This window comes from Lepidochelys kempii, chromosome 17, assembly GCF_965140265.1.
Source record: "Lepidochelys kempii isolate rLepKem1 chromosome 17, rLepKem1.hap2, whole genome shotgun sequence".
Taxonomy (NCBI): domain Eukaryota; kingdom Metazoa; phylum Chordata; order Testudines; family Cheloniidae; genus Lepidochelys; species Lepidochelys kempii.
Genome location: NC_133272.1, coordinates 18,980,103 through 18,997,188, shown reverse-complemented (window position 1 = coordinate 18,997,188; position 17,086 = coordinate 18,980,103). Strand labels below are relative to the sequence as shown.

The following is a 17,086-nucleotide window of genomic DNA, read 5'->3' as shown; positions in this document are numbered from 1 at the left end:
ATTCGGTGAGACAACTTTTTTCCCCGGCTCTTTGCTACTCTGCAATGGCATCTGTCTTAACCCTGGCCTGAATGAATGCTCTTTTCCTTTGGAGAAGGGGCCACAAGCAGTGACAGCATGTGCAGCATATAATTCTCTGAACATCATTTGAAGGGGTGCTCTCCCAGCAGGTCTCCACATGGCTGAGTGGCTGAGCAGCTTTCAAAGTGGCTGAGCAGCTTTGAAACCCAGAAGCATCTGATACTCACTGAAACCTTGCCTGGGTCTCTGGTAAAGAGTCCTCCTGAATTCAGGCTAGCCTTGCCCTTGATAATTAATGATTTTTGGCTTGCATGGTTAGAGCTTTAGGAGGCTGCAGTTCTCTCTCTCGTACAGAAACAGCAAAGTTCTCTAGCTGCAGCAAAGGGGCTGGTGCTGCTTGAAATAACAAATTATTTTTGTAGATCAAGTCTGTTGCAAGATTCCTTTGCTGCATGCCTGTCAGAAAGGAGAAGCGCTACTTCCAGCACCCACCCTGGAGCTCTTCACTCCGTTCCATTGAAAGGCCGGGAGCCCTGGAGTGATGTGTGTTTAAGCCAGTGGAGTAAGAGTTACAGGAAATTACCAAGTGGATGAAGAGCGGTTTTGGTTCTTTGTAAGCCTCCATTTTAGAGCTAGCTACTGCAATTACCATTGCCCTCTTGTATGCCTGGAATACAGTGACCAAGAAGCCAGCGAGCCTGTGGATAGGGAGACTTCTGTAGAAACAAACTTCCGAAGACATGCACGCTCTTCCTTCCTTCAGCCCCTGAGGCTTTTGCCGTGCACTGCCTCTGGGGCAGGTGAAAGATGAGCAGATGGGGAAGGGGGGGTCTTTGCAACATAACAGGTAACCCACAATGGGACGTAAGTGGGCTGTTGGTGCACACCTCAGAGGTGCTTGAAGGCTGATGGCAGAGAAGTCACCGATGGATGACAAATGGATGCCTCTCCCTGGCTTATTAGAATGGCATGTTGCTTTCCTTATGGAGAGCTGGAGATTTATGTAATGTATCGTTCGGTGATGCAAAGTAGCTCCCAACAGAAGGCTGAGAGAGAAGAGTAGGGAAAGGAGTATCAACATGGGGGGCTGGGTTCTGTTCTGTAACGGCCGTGTGAAGGCAGCGTCACTGACTTTACATCAGTGTAGCAGAATTACTTCTGCCGGTGGAACTTCCGAAGAAAAACGACACTTCTTTCAGCAGGAACTGTGCACTGCTGCTGTCGAGAGCTGGTTTACAGCTCCTAAGTCAGTTGCTTAGCTTAAAAGGCCTGGGGGGTGGGGGCTGGTAAAGGTAGAGGGGATACGAAGGAAGGAGACATGGAGCTGGCAGGTGTTCACTTTCCTCCCCTTTCCTTTGAGCCCCTGTGGGTGTTGGAAGCACTGTCTTGTAGTTCTGAGGTGCAACCTCTAAAACAAAACCCCACTGAGAAGAAAACAGGGTTGGAAGCTGATGATCACAAGTCAAACTCTAGTCTCATGAAGGAGGCTAAGATTTTGTCACCTGATATTCTTAGTAAAAGTCACGGGCAATAAAGGAAAATTAACGGAAGCCAATGACCTGCCCCTGACTTTTACTAAAAATATCCATGATAAAGATGCAGGGTGGCGGGGAGCTCCAGCCCCCTACCCCTGCAGCTGGGGCTGCAGGGTCCCCCTGCCCTCCGTGGCGTGGGGAGCTGCAAAATTCCCTGCGACTGGCAGTGGCAGCCGGGGATCCCCCCTGCCACCCACAGCGGCTGGGAGTTTGGGGACCTTATTGTCTTAGGCGGCAGGGGTACCTCACAGCTCCCTGCCGCTGCGGGACCCTGCAGCACCCAGGGCAGAAGTCACGGATTCCATGACTAAATCCTAGCCTTACTCATGATCATCCCATCAAACATTTCCCTTTTCAGCTCCGCCTGTGACAACTCATTCAACACAAAGAGGCCGTGGGAATGTATTTGTATGGGGAGGTGACCAAAATAGGCTGCAAGACACAATAGGAGGAGAACTAGGAGCAAACAATTCCATCTGAAACTGGCCATTTTATTAGCCCTTGGAATGCAACAGGTAAAAAAGGTCACTCTACTCATTTGTAAGAAGCCTGCCCGCCTCTGGACCTGTGCAGAGAGCCAGTGTCTCTCCCTCCTTGTTCCCTTTTAATCCCCATCAGATAACACTGTCTAAAGTGCCACAACAAGATGTGAGTGTTCCTGCCATCCCCAGAGAGCTGGAGGCTGCCCATGTTCATTTGATACAAATACATGGGGAGATGTGCATGTAAATGGCTGAAGTGTAAAATCGGTGCTTGGTCATGGATGAAAGGAAAATTAGAGGGAAAATCACCACCAAAATTAAGAAAAGCAAATAGAACTGGTTTGAGGGTGTTTTTTTAATTAAAAAAAATAATCCTTGACCCCTCAAACCTGTCTGAAGGTCTTGTTTTAAAATATAAACACAATAGTTTCTCATTCCCCACAGGAACCACTGTTGGCAATGGCCAGGGAATGAAACCAACACAGAGACTGCTGGTTTTTCAGCCTGGCCATCTGCATGACAGGAGGAACCAGAACAGCATTTGGGCTTGAATCTTGTGAGGGGCAGAGCCTACTCATCCCTGGGCACTGAGGGTATTCAGCAATGGTCCTACCCCCTCCGTAGTAGAGTATTTTCTCCTTCCTATTTATACCTAGCAAAGAATATTTCATCTCAACTGCAGGTGGCCCTGATCCTCACACAGCAGGGACCAAAGCTGCCTTACAGGGCTGGAGATGCTGCTCCTTCCGACTGTGCAAGACCTCAAACAGTTACTTTAGCTGTCGGATTGGATTTCTAAAACTAACTGCAAATTTTGTCCTCCTGTAGCTGGGAATTGAACTGGGATGCTTCTTGCTTGTAAAAAACAGAACCACAAAGGCAAATCAGTCTTGATGCATGTCTAGGTTTATTTGATCACGTCTTGCATAGCTCAATAATATCTATTTTAAATCATTTATGGAAGATTACATGTGCCAATTTCTAAGCATGTTTTGCAATTCTAATACACGCAATATAGCATCTAAATAAAGTAAGCCTGACTTTCCCTATGAAACCTAAAAGAAACTAGCCTAGCAAATGTCCCATTCTTACCAAGATTGCTCTTTTAGCAAGGACAGCAAAACACCTATTTATTCCATATATAAAGATCATTATCTTTTTGGATGTGAAAAGCACCCATAACTTGCTCTGGTCTTTGAGAGCTCACGTCTACTTTACGTTCCCAATCTTGCAAGGGCCGAGCCCCATTTGCTGCCCCTGAAATCAATGCGAGTTGGAAGGTGCTCTGCACCACACGTAATCAGGCCCTGAGAGAGATGGGGCATAATCTCTCGAAAGCTGGAGAGATTGTCCTTTCAGATAAAGTTGCCTTCCTCTTAAAAATGCTGATAAACATTACTTTGAAGCAGCAGCACAGACCTGAGCTGGATACAAATCTATGGAAAATTGGCTGTGTTTTGATCATAATCTCTGAGACGCAAGACTTATCACTGAGTTATTCAAAGAGAGGAAATAGTGACAACAAACAAAATGCTGCAGCTTCATAAGAAGCAACGGCCTGTTCAGTTTAGAGAGTCCCGTTCATTTTAACAAACACACCAATACTTCGGCCCCGTCTATTTTTATTTTATTTTTGTGCTGCTGTGAAGGGGGTAAATCCCCAGTAGAGTCACTGCAATGTAAAACAGGATTTACACTAGTAATTTACTGGTGCACATCCCATTTTCCACCATTACACTGCTACAAATCCCTCATCTAGCCACATTGTTATCACATCCAGGGCAGATTTCTCTCCCCTAGACAAGCCCTGAGTCTTCTTGAACCTCTCTGTATAGACAGGGGCTGATTGGTCCTTGTGTATTATCATCTTCATTGCAATTAGTATTTTACTGTTTTCTACAGGCTGAGCAACTATAAATAGATCTTCATTGCTCATGGCATATGGAAAGTCTTATCACTGATTGCGTATTCTATTTATACAACCACACTTACTAACACATGCGTGTGGTTTGCTATGCAATATTAACCATAAGGCAACAACAGTCTTGTGGCCTAGAATGGGGATTTTAACTGAGCAAGAATGGACCGTACTATTAACTATAGAGTAAGGGCCTGATCTGGCATGCTACTGAGTACTTTCAATGATCACTGCAGTCAATAGAAGTGGAAGGTGCTCAGCACCTTGCAGGAACGTGGAATCCTAGTAGGAATTTACAAGCTCTATATAAATCAGCTTACCAAGTATTTTCTTTCCCCCAACTAAATCAATGACTTTTATTAGCAGAGCAGTCAGATTTCCCCCCAAATAACCCACGGTCAACAATTAACTCATTCAAGCTGAAAAGTAGCCCAGAAGGGTCAGACACTTACCCACCAGGCTGCAATGCAAGCAAGTTTGCCCATCAGACATCTTGCACTGTGCTAACACATCCTTTGCAGCAAAGCAGAAACATTTCTATTATCCGAGAGTGCCCACTGCACTTCCAATGAGCTCCATGCTTATTAGCCACACTTCCCTCACGCCAATTAAATCCTAAACATCGAGTCCATTTCAAGTGTAAGTCAGTCTCCAGTTCAATAATGCCAATAGAAAAGCCTGTCAGCTTTTACTCGACAGCACTCTCAGAGGCCTCAAGAAATGCACATTAGATTACATACAGAGCTGAACAAGATCTTAATTCAATAAGAAATACAGTGTTTTCCTGTCTCTGGATGACTGACCTCACAAAGGGTAAGACAATTTATTGTAGGCTCTTGCAACAAGCCATTTCAAAGTCCAGTAAAATCTGTAGTCTTTGATCACTCAAGAATTTGCTAGAGCATGAACAAATTTTTTAAATACAAGGCCATTGTAAAAGCCACTAATTTCAAGGGGTCAGTTTTCCCTATTTCATGGGAGGTTTAGCCAGGCTAGTGTGTTGGACTTCAAAGAGGTTACGAGGTGGTGCTTACATCAAAGTAGGGTCCCACCCTGTTCCCCAGCCCTCAAAAGCTACATGAAGATGTTAGCTTTCAACAGAACAGTTCCCTACCTCCTACAGGTTTGTAAAGCAAATCTAAATGAAATGAGGATGAACTCTCCCCAAGTTACTTTGGAGATTCCTAAAGCTTCAGACACCATCACCCAAGGGAATACACAGAATTTCTACGATTCCAGATGGAATCTGCTTCCTTACACTTATGTTTTGCAAAACGACACTCCATCATTGCTGCTTCTAACCTACAAGTGTCAGAGTGGGGAAGGGATCACTGCTTCTCCATCTTACAAAGCACAAAGGTAATCTTAGAAAGTTCAAGTCAAGCAGCTGTCTGTGCACAATGGTCACAGCAGGGACAGAAAACATGGGAACAAGTGCAGCCAAATGCTACTGATGGAATTAACAATCCCTGGGGATGTGAAGAGCCTCGATTCCAGCCTTCACTGCCACATATCGCCATTGTCTCCATTCTCATGGAACTTGTGCAAGTGATCAGCATACCTGAAAAGAACAAGTTAAATAATGAATCAGCACAAGTTCCACGGCAAGACCCAATACACACTGAAATCAGTATGAAGCCAGACTGCCCTTCCAACAACACCTATCATAATCAGGACCATAGTCTCGCTCACACCACCAGGAAATCCCTATGAGTTAGTCAGAGCAGCTGAAAACAAATCATGGGACCTGATCTGGATGTCTTTACTCACATCTGGAGCAACTGATTGTTGTTTTGTTTTGCTAGCCATTCTGAAAAAATTGGGGGGAAAAAACCCATTTTGGATTGACCCCAAATGAAATTTTTTTGGCAAACTGGAAAAAAGCTTATTTCAGTTTAAAATGTTTCATTCGACTCAAAACAATGTTGTGTTTAATTTTTTTTTTGAATACTGAAAAAATGGAAGGTACATTTTGAAACAAAGTAGTTTAAAAATAGCACATTTTTATTTTGTGGGGATTTTTAACCAGAACCATTTGGTGGATTAAACACAATTTCCCCGTGTTTCAGTTAATCTGAATCTACATTTTTCAGTGGAAAAAAAGTTGTGGCTGAAAATCTTCACCAAGCTTTATTCCACCCTCATTTACGCGAGAGGATTACTTGTGCACATGGATGTTGCAGGATTAGGCCCTCAGCTTCTGAAAATATTGGTCTCCAAATTAATCGATCTCTCAGGTATTTGTCATTCTGCAGCTAATTTCAAAACTGGTGTTCTGCTCCGTAAGCCCGTGTAGATATGGTACAGCAGGCTTCCATGTTTATTGTCTTAAAGGTTTGCAGTTCTAATGAGTAAAACAGTCCCTCCAGCAAGCTGAGCCTGTATTGTTTTATTCTTGTGCATCTTCACCAGCAAAATGTCCTCCTCACCAAATTAAGGCTTAGGTTACATCTCTAAAATCCTATTAGCGATTGCTGATAAAGGTGTCATGATTAGAACTTAATAATTCTATTGGTTCACAAGAAGGAACAAAATTCAGCTCGCTCTGTCTGAACTGGTTTTGCCTTTGCAGGGCTATTAAGAGTCAACCTTTACTTCCGATACTAAAGATAGTAGATAAGACTCTTAAAAGTAGTCACAGGGAACTAACTGATGTGCTGAAATAAGGTGCTGTTTTTCAGAACAGAACTGCACTTTAATGCGACCGTGTGTTTAGAAAGTGATTGCAAGCCCAAGTGTTCCTTTGGTTAAATCAAAGTTGCTCCTCTTCTCAAGACAGTAACTGTTTTGAAATCTGGATTGTACTGAATTGTTCTGTTTTCATACATACTTCTTGGCACAGTAAGCAGTGCAGTCCCTTCCCACGCTCTCACTCCAAGCAGTTTTGTAGAGTACCTGGGAAATAAGAAATGCTGTTAACTGTTTCCCATTGCAATGAGATGCCCCCTGTATTTACTTTCTGCTCAGTAAATTAGTGCAGCTGTGACCAGCATCTCACTTCTCTTAGCATAAGCCACCAACCAGACTTTGATGACCAACCCCCTGTGATGCTGTATTGCTTTACATAACCACAGGGTCTGATTCATCCATGTCTGTTAGAGAAATGTTTGCTACAGCCTTAAAGAAATAACTGTCTGCCCCAGTCAATCAAACGCACACAGTAAGGGGCTGGGTAGAATAGTAAGTGCATGCTTTGGATGCACGTGTCTCTTGGTTTTTCATAGCCATAAAACTATGTATGTTCTAGTGCGGGGGTGGGCAGTGTACGGCCGGAGGGCCGCATCCAGCCCTCCAGATGTTTTAATCCAGCCCTCGAGCTCCCACCAGGGAGCAGGGTCCAGGGCTTGCCCTGCTCTGCGTGGCTCCTGGAAGCAGCAGCATGTCCCCCCTCAAGCTCCTGTGCGTAGGAGCAGCCAGGGGGCTCTGTACGCTGCCACCAACCCAAGTGCCGCCCCCACAGCTTCCACTGGCCAGGAACCACAGCAATGGGAGCTACAGGGGCGGTGCCTGTGGACAGGGCAGTGCACAGAGCTGCCTGGCCACGCTTCCGCGTAGGAGCCAGAGCGGGAACATGCCACTGCTTCTGGGAGCTGCTTGAGGTAAGCATTGCCCGGAGCCTGCCCCAGCCCTGATGCCCCTCCTGCCCTCTGAACCAGCTTGGTCTCATCCCGAAGCACCCTCCTGCACCCCCCAACCCTACCCCGGAGCCCTCACCCCCTTCCGCACCCCACCCCCACTTTCATGAGCATTCATAGCCTGCCATATAGTTTCCATACCCAGATCTGGCCCTCAGGCCAAAAAGTTTGCCTGCCCCTGTTCCAGTGGATGGATTTCAATGTGGTCAAGAATATGAAATTTTTCAATACATGATTAAAGAGCACATTAAGGAAGAGCTGTGTGGTTGGAACACAGTTGTGAACTACCACCACTACTAAGAGATTTAAATATACTACATGATTACATATGAGGGTTAATTTTTAGAAAATAAAACTGAACCAGAAGCTTCAATTTCCCCTCCCTTGAGTTTTAGGACTTTTGCCTACCAAATTTGAATTAGTTTTGCACGCTGTAATTTGCAACCTATAATGTGCAGAGGGTCTCTGCAAACAGAGCAACGTAAAGGGGAGGAAATAAGACTACAGGAATGGGAAGGTCTAAAATCCATGAATGGAGATAAACTGGAGAGTTAGCAGAAGAAGAGGCTACAGGGCTGTCCAGGTCCATTGATGCAGTGTGAAATTAACAATAGGGAGACAGCATGGCCCAGCAGGTCGGGAACTGGACTGGGAGTCAGGAGTCCTGGACTCTGATTCTGGCTCTGCCATGGACTTGTTTTGAGACCACTAGCTAATAACTTATCTTTACCGAGCCTCGTTTCCCCTCATCTATAAAACCAGAATATTGTACCTTGCCCGTCTTAGTAGTGTGTTCTAAAATCCATGAATGAAAAGTGATTTTCACTATAGCACTCACAGAGCCATAGAAGTGTATGCAGTGCCTTTCACTGAACCAATGGGTAAGCTGCTAAAGAGCAGTTCTCAAGCTAAAACAATGATGCCTTTTGTGTCAATAAGAAGGGCTCTATTCCTTTTTGCCCTTCTTTAAACTCGTCGACAGAAGTAATGTGCAAATGGCAGGCCTCTCCAGAGACCTGATTTTCAGCTGCGCTGAGCACCCACAAATCCAGCTGAAGTCAATAGGAGCTTAGGTTACTCAGTACCTCTGAAAATAGCTATCCCTCCGTTTAAGTGCCATCTCCTGAAATGTTTAGCTTGTTGGCGTGTAGGTCTAGATACATCCTCGCTTCCATTAATGAAGAGGAGGGCGGTGGTATGGTGGCCTCTGTTGTACATCTCACTGGTCTGTTGACCATCTTTGATATTACACATATAATAAGTGTGGAGTGGAGAAATGATTTAAATAAAACTTTACAATCGACTTCACCGAAAAGCACAATGGGGCTGCAAATGCAGGCAGAAGACCTCCACATCTGCTGCTGAAGCTGATGTGCTAATGCCTTCGTGACTTGTAAGAAGGTATTATCCTGTCACAGGGGAAATGCTCTAATTCCACAAATACCATTCAGCAGGCCTCCAAATTAGGGTTAATTGAAATTCACAAAAGGGAGAAGAAAGAAAAGATTTGTGGAAAGGAAGCCAGATGGAGGGAGGTGAAGGCCTCTGTTTCTAGATTAAGAGGAAAAACATTTCTCAGATGGTAGAAGTGGATCAGACAGAATCATCCAGCCCATTGTTAAGTGTCTGCAGTTGGAGCCTGATCCAAAGGCCATTGGTGTCAATGGCTTTGCAGCTCTGGTCTTGTGATGTTTAGACAGAATGAGATTATTCCATCCATGTAATTCCTATGCCTAATAGTTTCCAGTTACATTTTAAACGTTAATGAAGCTTAACTTGGTATTTCTTTGCTTTCTTCCCCACAAGATGACTGCAGGTTGGCTTTATTCTGACAAAATCTGGGTAGAAACATTCGTTTGTCTTTCATCTTGTCTCATTTAATCATTGATAAGTTTTCCCTCCCATGACAGATAAATGCCCCAGAAATTCTGTAAATAAAACTTTAAACCAGGATAGACTGAAAAGCCCAATGCCACTACAAATATAGGCTGGAGACCTGGGCATCTGCTGCTGATACTTCCTATGCAACTCAGAAGCACAATCCTGCCACTGGGGAAATGCTGTAATTCCAGAAATACCATTCAGCAGGCCTCCACATTAGGGGGAATTGAAATTCACAAAATGGGGGAAAAGACAGCTGTGAACACAGCCCTGAGCACAAGGGAACTGCCAGATTGAGGCCGCCTTTATCTATCTGGTCTGAGTGGGCAGCCATCCAACTCCATTGGATCATATTGGGACTTTCCATCCATACCCTGCAAACTGACCCTCACAGGAGGCTGCCTATGCCGAGCCCCATTAAAGTCAACAGGGCTTCCGGCTTGGATCTGATCACAGGACTGGGGCCATACCGACTGGGAAAGGAAAATCCACAGTTTGCAGCTTCCTGCCTTTGGAAATACAGAGCAGCCAGAAGACATTGGGGGGTTGTTGTGGAAAAATCACTGGATCAGGGCACAGCTGCATTAAAAAAGGCAAAATAAGTCCAAGGTCCAAAAGACTGTAGCAAGCACATCAGTATCACTTCTTTGCAGTTATGCAGTGAGGGCCAGAATTCCAAATAGCCACAGCTAAGACACTGCGTGTTGGCTGCTTGCTGCTCGCGAAGCAGCCGAGAATTGCCTTGGTCCAAAACACAACAGCATACAATGACAACACTGTCATGTTTGCTAGTACTGGGGAATACCGTGTGAGCGGCTTTCATAGGGGCTAAAGCAACACAGCTACTAGACAGGGACACCTTTATGGGATATTTCTAGAGACCGGTAACTTTTCTATAGAAGTTTTAAACCAACCTATGGAAGTCTATAGCCAGGATATAATTCTCTGTTAAACCCGATAGGATTATCTAAATTTTAAATTGTCTACAGAAAGGAGATCATGGTCTATTCACCTGTATAGGACTTTTACAATTCTACAGGATTTTAAACCCAGGTTGTTTTTAACACTTAAGTTCTATAGGACTTTTCCCACAATGGAATTGGAGATTATTCCCTCTGGAAGAGGAGACATTGCAGTGACCTAATTAAGACTTTTAACATTATGAAAGGGAGAGATGTGTGGGAGTGTATTTACACTGGTAAATGTTTAGAAACTAAAAGTATCGACGCTAGGGGAATGTAGGACTCACTAGCAGAACTGTGTCCTGCAGAGTGTAAGGCAAAGATGGTACTGTAGTACATTGCCAAGAAAGGCAAAGCAGAGACTAACTGAGCTCAAGAACCATCTCCATTTGTTTCTGAAGAGATTAAGGGGGCGTGATGAGAAAGCAGGAAGATGAGATCACAGTGAGCCAAACGTAGACCAGCATGTTGGGTCACAGGGACATTTCTTATTTCTAAAATTTCTTACACTCTGAACTTCATGTTGAATGACTAGATTAATAAAAGCCTTTAAAACCCTGGTGAGTGGATGGTTTGCCCTAATGCTGTCAAGTTGTAGGAACTCCCAAGGACTCCTGCATTTAAATCGGGCTAAATCCTATGCAACTATCTGAAAGCAGAGAAGTAAGAGACTAGCATGTCAACAAAATGTGTATGTTGCCTACACTGCGCTAAAAACCCTGCAGCACTGAGTCTCAGAGCCCGAGTCACTCGATTCAGGCTTGCAGGGCTCAAGCTGCAGGGCTTAGAATTGCAGTGTAAACATTTGGGCCTGGGCTGGGGCCCAGGCTTCTGCCCGAGCCTGAACATCTGCAGTGCAATGTTTAGCCTGAACCCGCCGATCCAGGCCAGCCCCAGGTCTTTTATTGCAGTGTAGAGGTACCTCACGAAAGCTTATACTCTAATAAATTGGTTAGTCTCTAAGGTGCCACAAGTCCTCCTTTTCTTTTCACAGACAATGCGGCCTCACAGCTAGATCAGGGAAAGGTATCAAGAGACACCTGAGTTCTAGTCCCAGGTCTGCCACTTACCCACCGTGACCCTGGGTGAGTCACTTCCCACCTCGGTGCCTCTGTCTCCCCATCTCCTTGGGTGCATTGTGCTATGTGTCTTTTGGTGCACGGATGCATGAGCTATCACACACTTACTTGGAAGAGGCAAGAGTACGTCTCCTGGTTTAAAATGAAAAGCTGAGCACTTTATGGGGTATTTTCCGGCCATGATTGTAAGCAGTCATCAGTTCCCCTTTTAGACTTAAACACTTACCAGGAAGACCAGGCAATGCAGCAAGAGGGTGTAGAAAAACGCAACAGTGCGAGCTGCCTTGCTGGACAGGATCAGCCGCCCCTACAGCAAGATCAGAACGAGAAACAGATTCAGCCCAGTTAAAGCAAAATTACTTTGGCCACATTATTTTTATTGTTACATTAACCACTAGAGGGGCGCCAGCTGAGCTCAGGACCCCAACGTGGTAAGCGCAGAACACACACAGCAGGAGACAGTCCCTGCCCTACAGAGCTTCCAGTCTAAATGGACAAGACAGACAAGTGGGGGGAGAAAGGAAGGATTCTGATTCCCATTTTACAGATGGGGAAGCGAGGCATCAGGAGAGAGCAAGTCACTTGCCCAGGGTCACACAGGGTCTGTGGTGGAGCAGGCATCTGAACTAGGTCTGAGCCACTGGAACCCTGAGAGGAGGCATGTTCCATTCAAGCCAGCCAGAATACCGTATATTTGTTTAAAGTTGTTTACTTTTAAAAACTTTCTTGCATGTTTCAGAGGTAACCAATTCTTTGTACCTGGACAAGGAAGATCATTCTCCTGATTGCCTCATTCTGTTTCTCACTCTGGCCCACTTCATTCCCCTCTCTCCGTAAATCCAAGCAGCCTTACCAAACCTGTAAACAGTGCGTTAAACCTGTGTGCTCAGAGTACATTAAACAAGGTTTCATTTTGTGGCTTTATACCCCAGGCAGCATGCGCCACACACCTGCTCAGACAGACAAAACAGAACCTGGAAGGTATGATTAACGGGTCAGTCCTGCAAGGTGCTGAGTTCTCTGGCCCCAGCAGGCTCAGGGTTTTGGCAGCAATGGGTAGGTCTGCACACCAAGTCTCCGAGTCTCAGAACCCTGGTCAACTGATTCAGGCTGCAGGGCTAAAGAGCGTAGTGTAGATGTTTGGGATCAGGCTCTGAAACCCTGCAAGAGGGAAGAGGCTCAGAGCCCCGGCTCCAGCCCAAATCCCAACCTCTACACTGCTACTTTTAGCCTTGCAAGCCTGAGTCATCCAATTTGGGCTCCGAGACTCGCTGCTGAAGGTTTTTTTATTGCTGTGTAGATGTACCCAATGAAACTACTCATATGGAGAAAGTTAAGCAAGTGCGTAAGGGCTTTGCTAGATAGAGATGAGTGCTCAGAGCCTTGCGAGTTTAAGCCCTGCCCACATACTCCAGCTGCTGTATAGCTAATGGAGGTGATGATTTCAGGGGGCTTTCACATCCTGACATCTGCAGTAGCAAAGCTCGGATCCGAACACTCTGGGGAAGTTTGCATCTGGATCCAGCAGCTCAGACACGTCTCTAAGGAGCTCAGCCTAGACACAGTATTTGCATTTACACAAACTTCCCAGCCCCTTTGCTCCTTCCTTCTCCTGGGTTCAGGGAGGTGAATTTATTCTATGTTGTTAATTAGCAGCAGCAATGAGAAGAAAAAATTACAGGCAAAATAACTGTTCTTGGCTGAAACGTGCTCTTTACATAGCAAGTGCCAGACTAGACCATCTAGATCAGTGTCCTCTCTGACAGAGATCAGTACCAAGTACTTCAAAGGAAGATGCAAAAAACTCTGCATGGCTCTTATGGGATAAACTGCCCTCAGGGAAGTTTCCTCCTAGTCCCCTTTATTCCAGTGTGATCCCCTGCTGCTGCTGCGGAAGTCCCTTTCTAAGAGCAGACTGAAGTACTGGGCTGGCAAGAACTCTGTACAATATGCACAGCACCAGGTACCTTCTGCAGTGCTGTCAGGCCGCTTCAGCTTGAAAATCCTACACCAATCTGAGACAGAGAAGAGATTTGCATTTAAAAAATTCCTCAAAAATCCTCTTACTAAGATGCACTTGCAACCCTCTCCCCCCCAACATTACCTTAAAGGTCTAGCTTAAACCTACAGATGCAAAAAATAATTCAGTTTTAGAGCCAGTAATACAGGCTGATAATACAGCATAGCCCAACCCCTGCCTTGTGCTCAGCAGAGCCTTGGACCCAAAGGAAGGGAGAACCAGTGCAGCGGGCATGAGGCTGTGGAAGGAGCAGACTGTGGGAAAGCGTGCTCAGTCCATGTACAACTGTAGCATAGACACGGTTTGGAACCAAGAGCAGGGCTCTGCGAACTGGCTACACGGATCCCCTGACTAAATACCTAGCATATCTGGAGAGGGCAGTAGGGGGAATGGGGTAGTGGGCAGGGAGCCTGGTGCTTTGAAGTCCTCACAGTCCCTGTGTTGACTTGGGCTGTGCCCAATGAGGGAAGCCCTTGGCCCTCATACTGAAGAAAAACACAAGCCATTAGGAGTTCAGGATGCCCCAAGAGGCCCCTCCTGTCTTTACCAAAGGACCGGGTTGGTTTTTCCCCAGTTAATAGTTTGTTTCCCCTGTTTTCTGATGTTTCACAGTTAGTCCCTGAGCTGCTGACTGGTGGGCATGTGGGTAGGCATTTCTCACCTGGGGCCCTCATAGACGTCCCTCTGCTGCACACTGGTGAGCAGCATTCAAGATGAGCTCACTGTACCAGGTTTTTGCGGGGTAACTAACACTCACCTTTTCCCATCCCAGGTTGTGAACTATGGTCCTGTGCAGCCCCCACCTGAGCCTTTTCAAGGTAAGCGACCGATAATGACATTCATACACATTAGATACTTTACATGAAATCCGTGCTGGGGAGCTATCCCTGGAGACTGTCCCCTCTGTGTATCTCCAGGATGGGCATCTACACTGCCCTGCTAAAATGCCTCAGCTTCGACCCAGCAGGCTCATTGGTAGAGATGAAAGGGAGATTCAGCCTTCATGGCCATTGAATCCTGGCCAGGATGTCATTACAAATTGTGATATGCACACCTGTTCTTACAAGAACTGTGTTGCCATCAAACTGCTCATTTTGGAGAGCAGCAGCAAACAACTGTCAGGTGTTAATGATGTTCAGTCACTACTGACCTGGGTCAAATCTGAGCTGGTGACTAAAATGGGAAAATCTCCATAGCCCGCTCCTCTGGGACATTCAGGATGCCAGGGAAAACCTAAAACCCCTATCATCATCCAGGATGGAATTGTTTTACAAACATGGGGTCAGAATTTATCTCTGCTTTAACAGCAGAGACAAATTCTGGACAAAAGTAAATTCTCATTTAAGCCCCCAAAATTCTATCAGGGGATTTCACAGGATGGAATTAAAGAAACAAAACCCACACCCAAACCAATTCGTTGCTGATGTCCTTTCAGCTACTCAAGGCAATGGAGATCACTACTGAAACAAACAAGATTATGTTCTTAAATATCCAGAGGAATAACTCCCTTAAGTCCGCTTTTTGTAAATGAGTTGTTTCGATTCACTGAGGCGCTAGCATTCCACCTTATCCATATTCATGTTGGCATTTGCTTGGATTTTATGTGAATGGTGCAAAGACTGTTTTGCTTGTAATACAGTATATTTTTGTACTGTAGCCAACCATCCCAGATGTTTAACCCCTTTCACGCTGGACTATCAACGCATTACAACACTCAACCCAGTGCCTGAGGCTGCTAACATCACAAACTCAAATTTAAGTCAAATCTTGGGAAAAGCAAGATTTAAATTTGAACTGGGACAACACATTTGTTCAGGGAGGGCAGTGGGAGTTTTGCTATTGATGTCTAAAGTAGCAGGATCTGGCTCAGAGAGTAAGGTTGATAGCGACAGCAAGAGATGTCACCCACGGGCCAGTCACATGGCAGTAAGGCACCAGTTCTCTGCCCTCCGTTCCCCCCAAGGAGGCTCCACCTCAGGCCCCTTTGATTTGGAACAGCCCTATGTTCCTCTCGCTTAATGTTAAAAAGAGCTACATGCACATACCCACTGAACGGGAGCCCGTTCCCTCTCCACGTGCTGCACCCTACAAGCCAAATGAAATAGATCTGTTCTGATGGACATAACTGCCCGGCTCGCAAAGTATCCAGGAGCTCGATGCGTTCTGACTGCTGAAACCAAACACACCCAGGCTGCGCTGTGCGGGGCTTCAGCCGCTGGAATGGAAATACACACCTTGCGTTGAGTTGTGAAGCACCTTCCAGCCCACTCTGCCAGCTCCACACCTCCTCCCACTGCGCCGCAGAGACGTTACTATTCCAGACACATTCATCCAGTGGCCTCTGCTCGATACCCAGAGAGGGTTTTTATAGCTCTCTTTGAGGGAAGAAGCAGGATGGGGAGGGAGGATTATCTGCCAGCAGGTTTAGTTTTGCAAGGCAGCTTGAATAACGAAGAGGATACCAGCTGAAAAGTCAGTTGGCAACCATATCAGATCCATCTCTGTGCAAATCAACAACTGCTGGGTGGTGTAAGAACGCAGAGTTAGGACAGCAAATTGGCAATTTCTGGGCCAAATGCTAAAGATCCCAGGGGTCTGGGCTAACACCATTGGAAATACAAAATAATCTTAATCTGTTTGATATTTCTCAAAGGTCACTCCAGCCACCCAGGCATTACACTCTGGATCCCAACAGCAATCGGATCCTGTACCCTATGGTACTGTGCCCAGTTACCTCTGCAGCTCTAGTTTAGAGCCTACCTTAATTAGTATAATCCCAAATCCAGTCGCAGGTGCTTGTCTACACTTGTGCTCCCTAACCAGTGAGAATTTTGTTGTCAAATTCCCAGTTTAGACAAGACTTATCCGTGTTACGGGGGAAGGCCATCACGAGAATTCATTTTCCTCGACTCCATCGGCTGGCAGGAGGAGACCGCACCTGCTGAGAGTGCTAGGATACCTCCACCTTGCAGAACCACTGCTTTTCTTTCTTTAGGAACAAATATGCTTAAAACTTGTTATTTAGCAGGAAACCTGTATAACCAAAGCTGCTATACCCAACGTGAGTGTTAGTGAAGAGCAGAACTGGGCTATGAGGCATCACACTGGATAGAATTCTGCTTATCTGCATTTTAGAAGCATCATGCTCTGGAATTCGTTTTCCCCTCCTCATTGTTCTCCGCTGTTCACTCTTCTCATATCTCACCTTTAACCCCTCCCCCCTTGGATTTATCCTCAGGCAAAGGCTAAATCACCTTCCCCTTTCCTCCCTGTAATTAGTTTACAAGAATGCTTATGTCCATTATTACCCCTTTGAAATTACAGCTTCCTTTACCCGCTTGTCTCCTCCTGCCACACTGTGCCTTGCACTCTGCATATGCAATTATGCCAAGCATTTGCTCATTATTTAGTCTCTCATTGTAAAGCATTGAGAGGCGCTTTGTGTGAAGGATGCTAGATAAAAAGTAAATTAAACTGAATTATTGGGCTCTCCAACAGAGTTAGAGAGATGAGACGCAGAGCAATGACCAGTGCAACTCAGGTTCAGGATCAC

At 45.6% G+C, this 17,086-nt stretch overlaps 1 protein-coding gene across 2 annotated transcripts in view; it reads right to left on the bottom strand.

Annotated features, from left to right (window-relative positions):
- Positions 1–2,926: 2,926 nt before the first annotated feature.
- CUX1 (cut like homeobox 1) overlaps positions 2,927–17,086 on the bottom strand; it is a 402,959-nt gene continuing 388,799 nt past the window's right edge. For both annotated transcript variants that reach the window (XM_073315649.1, XM_073315650.1), the window contains 3 exons: positions 11,740–11,820; positions 6,787–6,851; positions 2,927–5,517 (listed from right to left, as the gene is read on the bottom strand). In XM_073315649.1, coding sequence (XP_073171750.1) covers positions 5,457–5,517; positions 6,787–6,851; positions 11,740–11,820 — 207 coding nt within the window. In that variant the 3' untranslated portion in view covers positions 2,927–5,456. The remainder of the gene's footprint in view (positions 5,518–6,786; positions 6,852–11,739; positions 11,821–17,086) is intronic.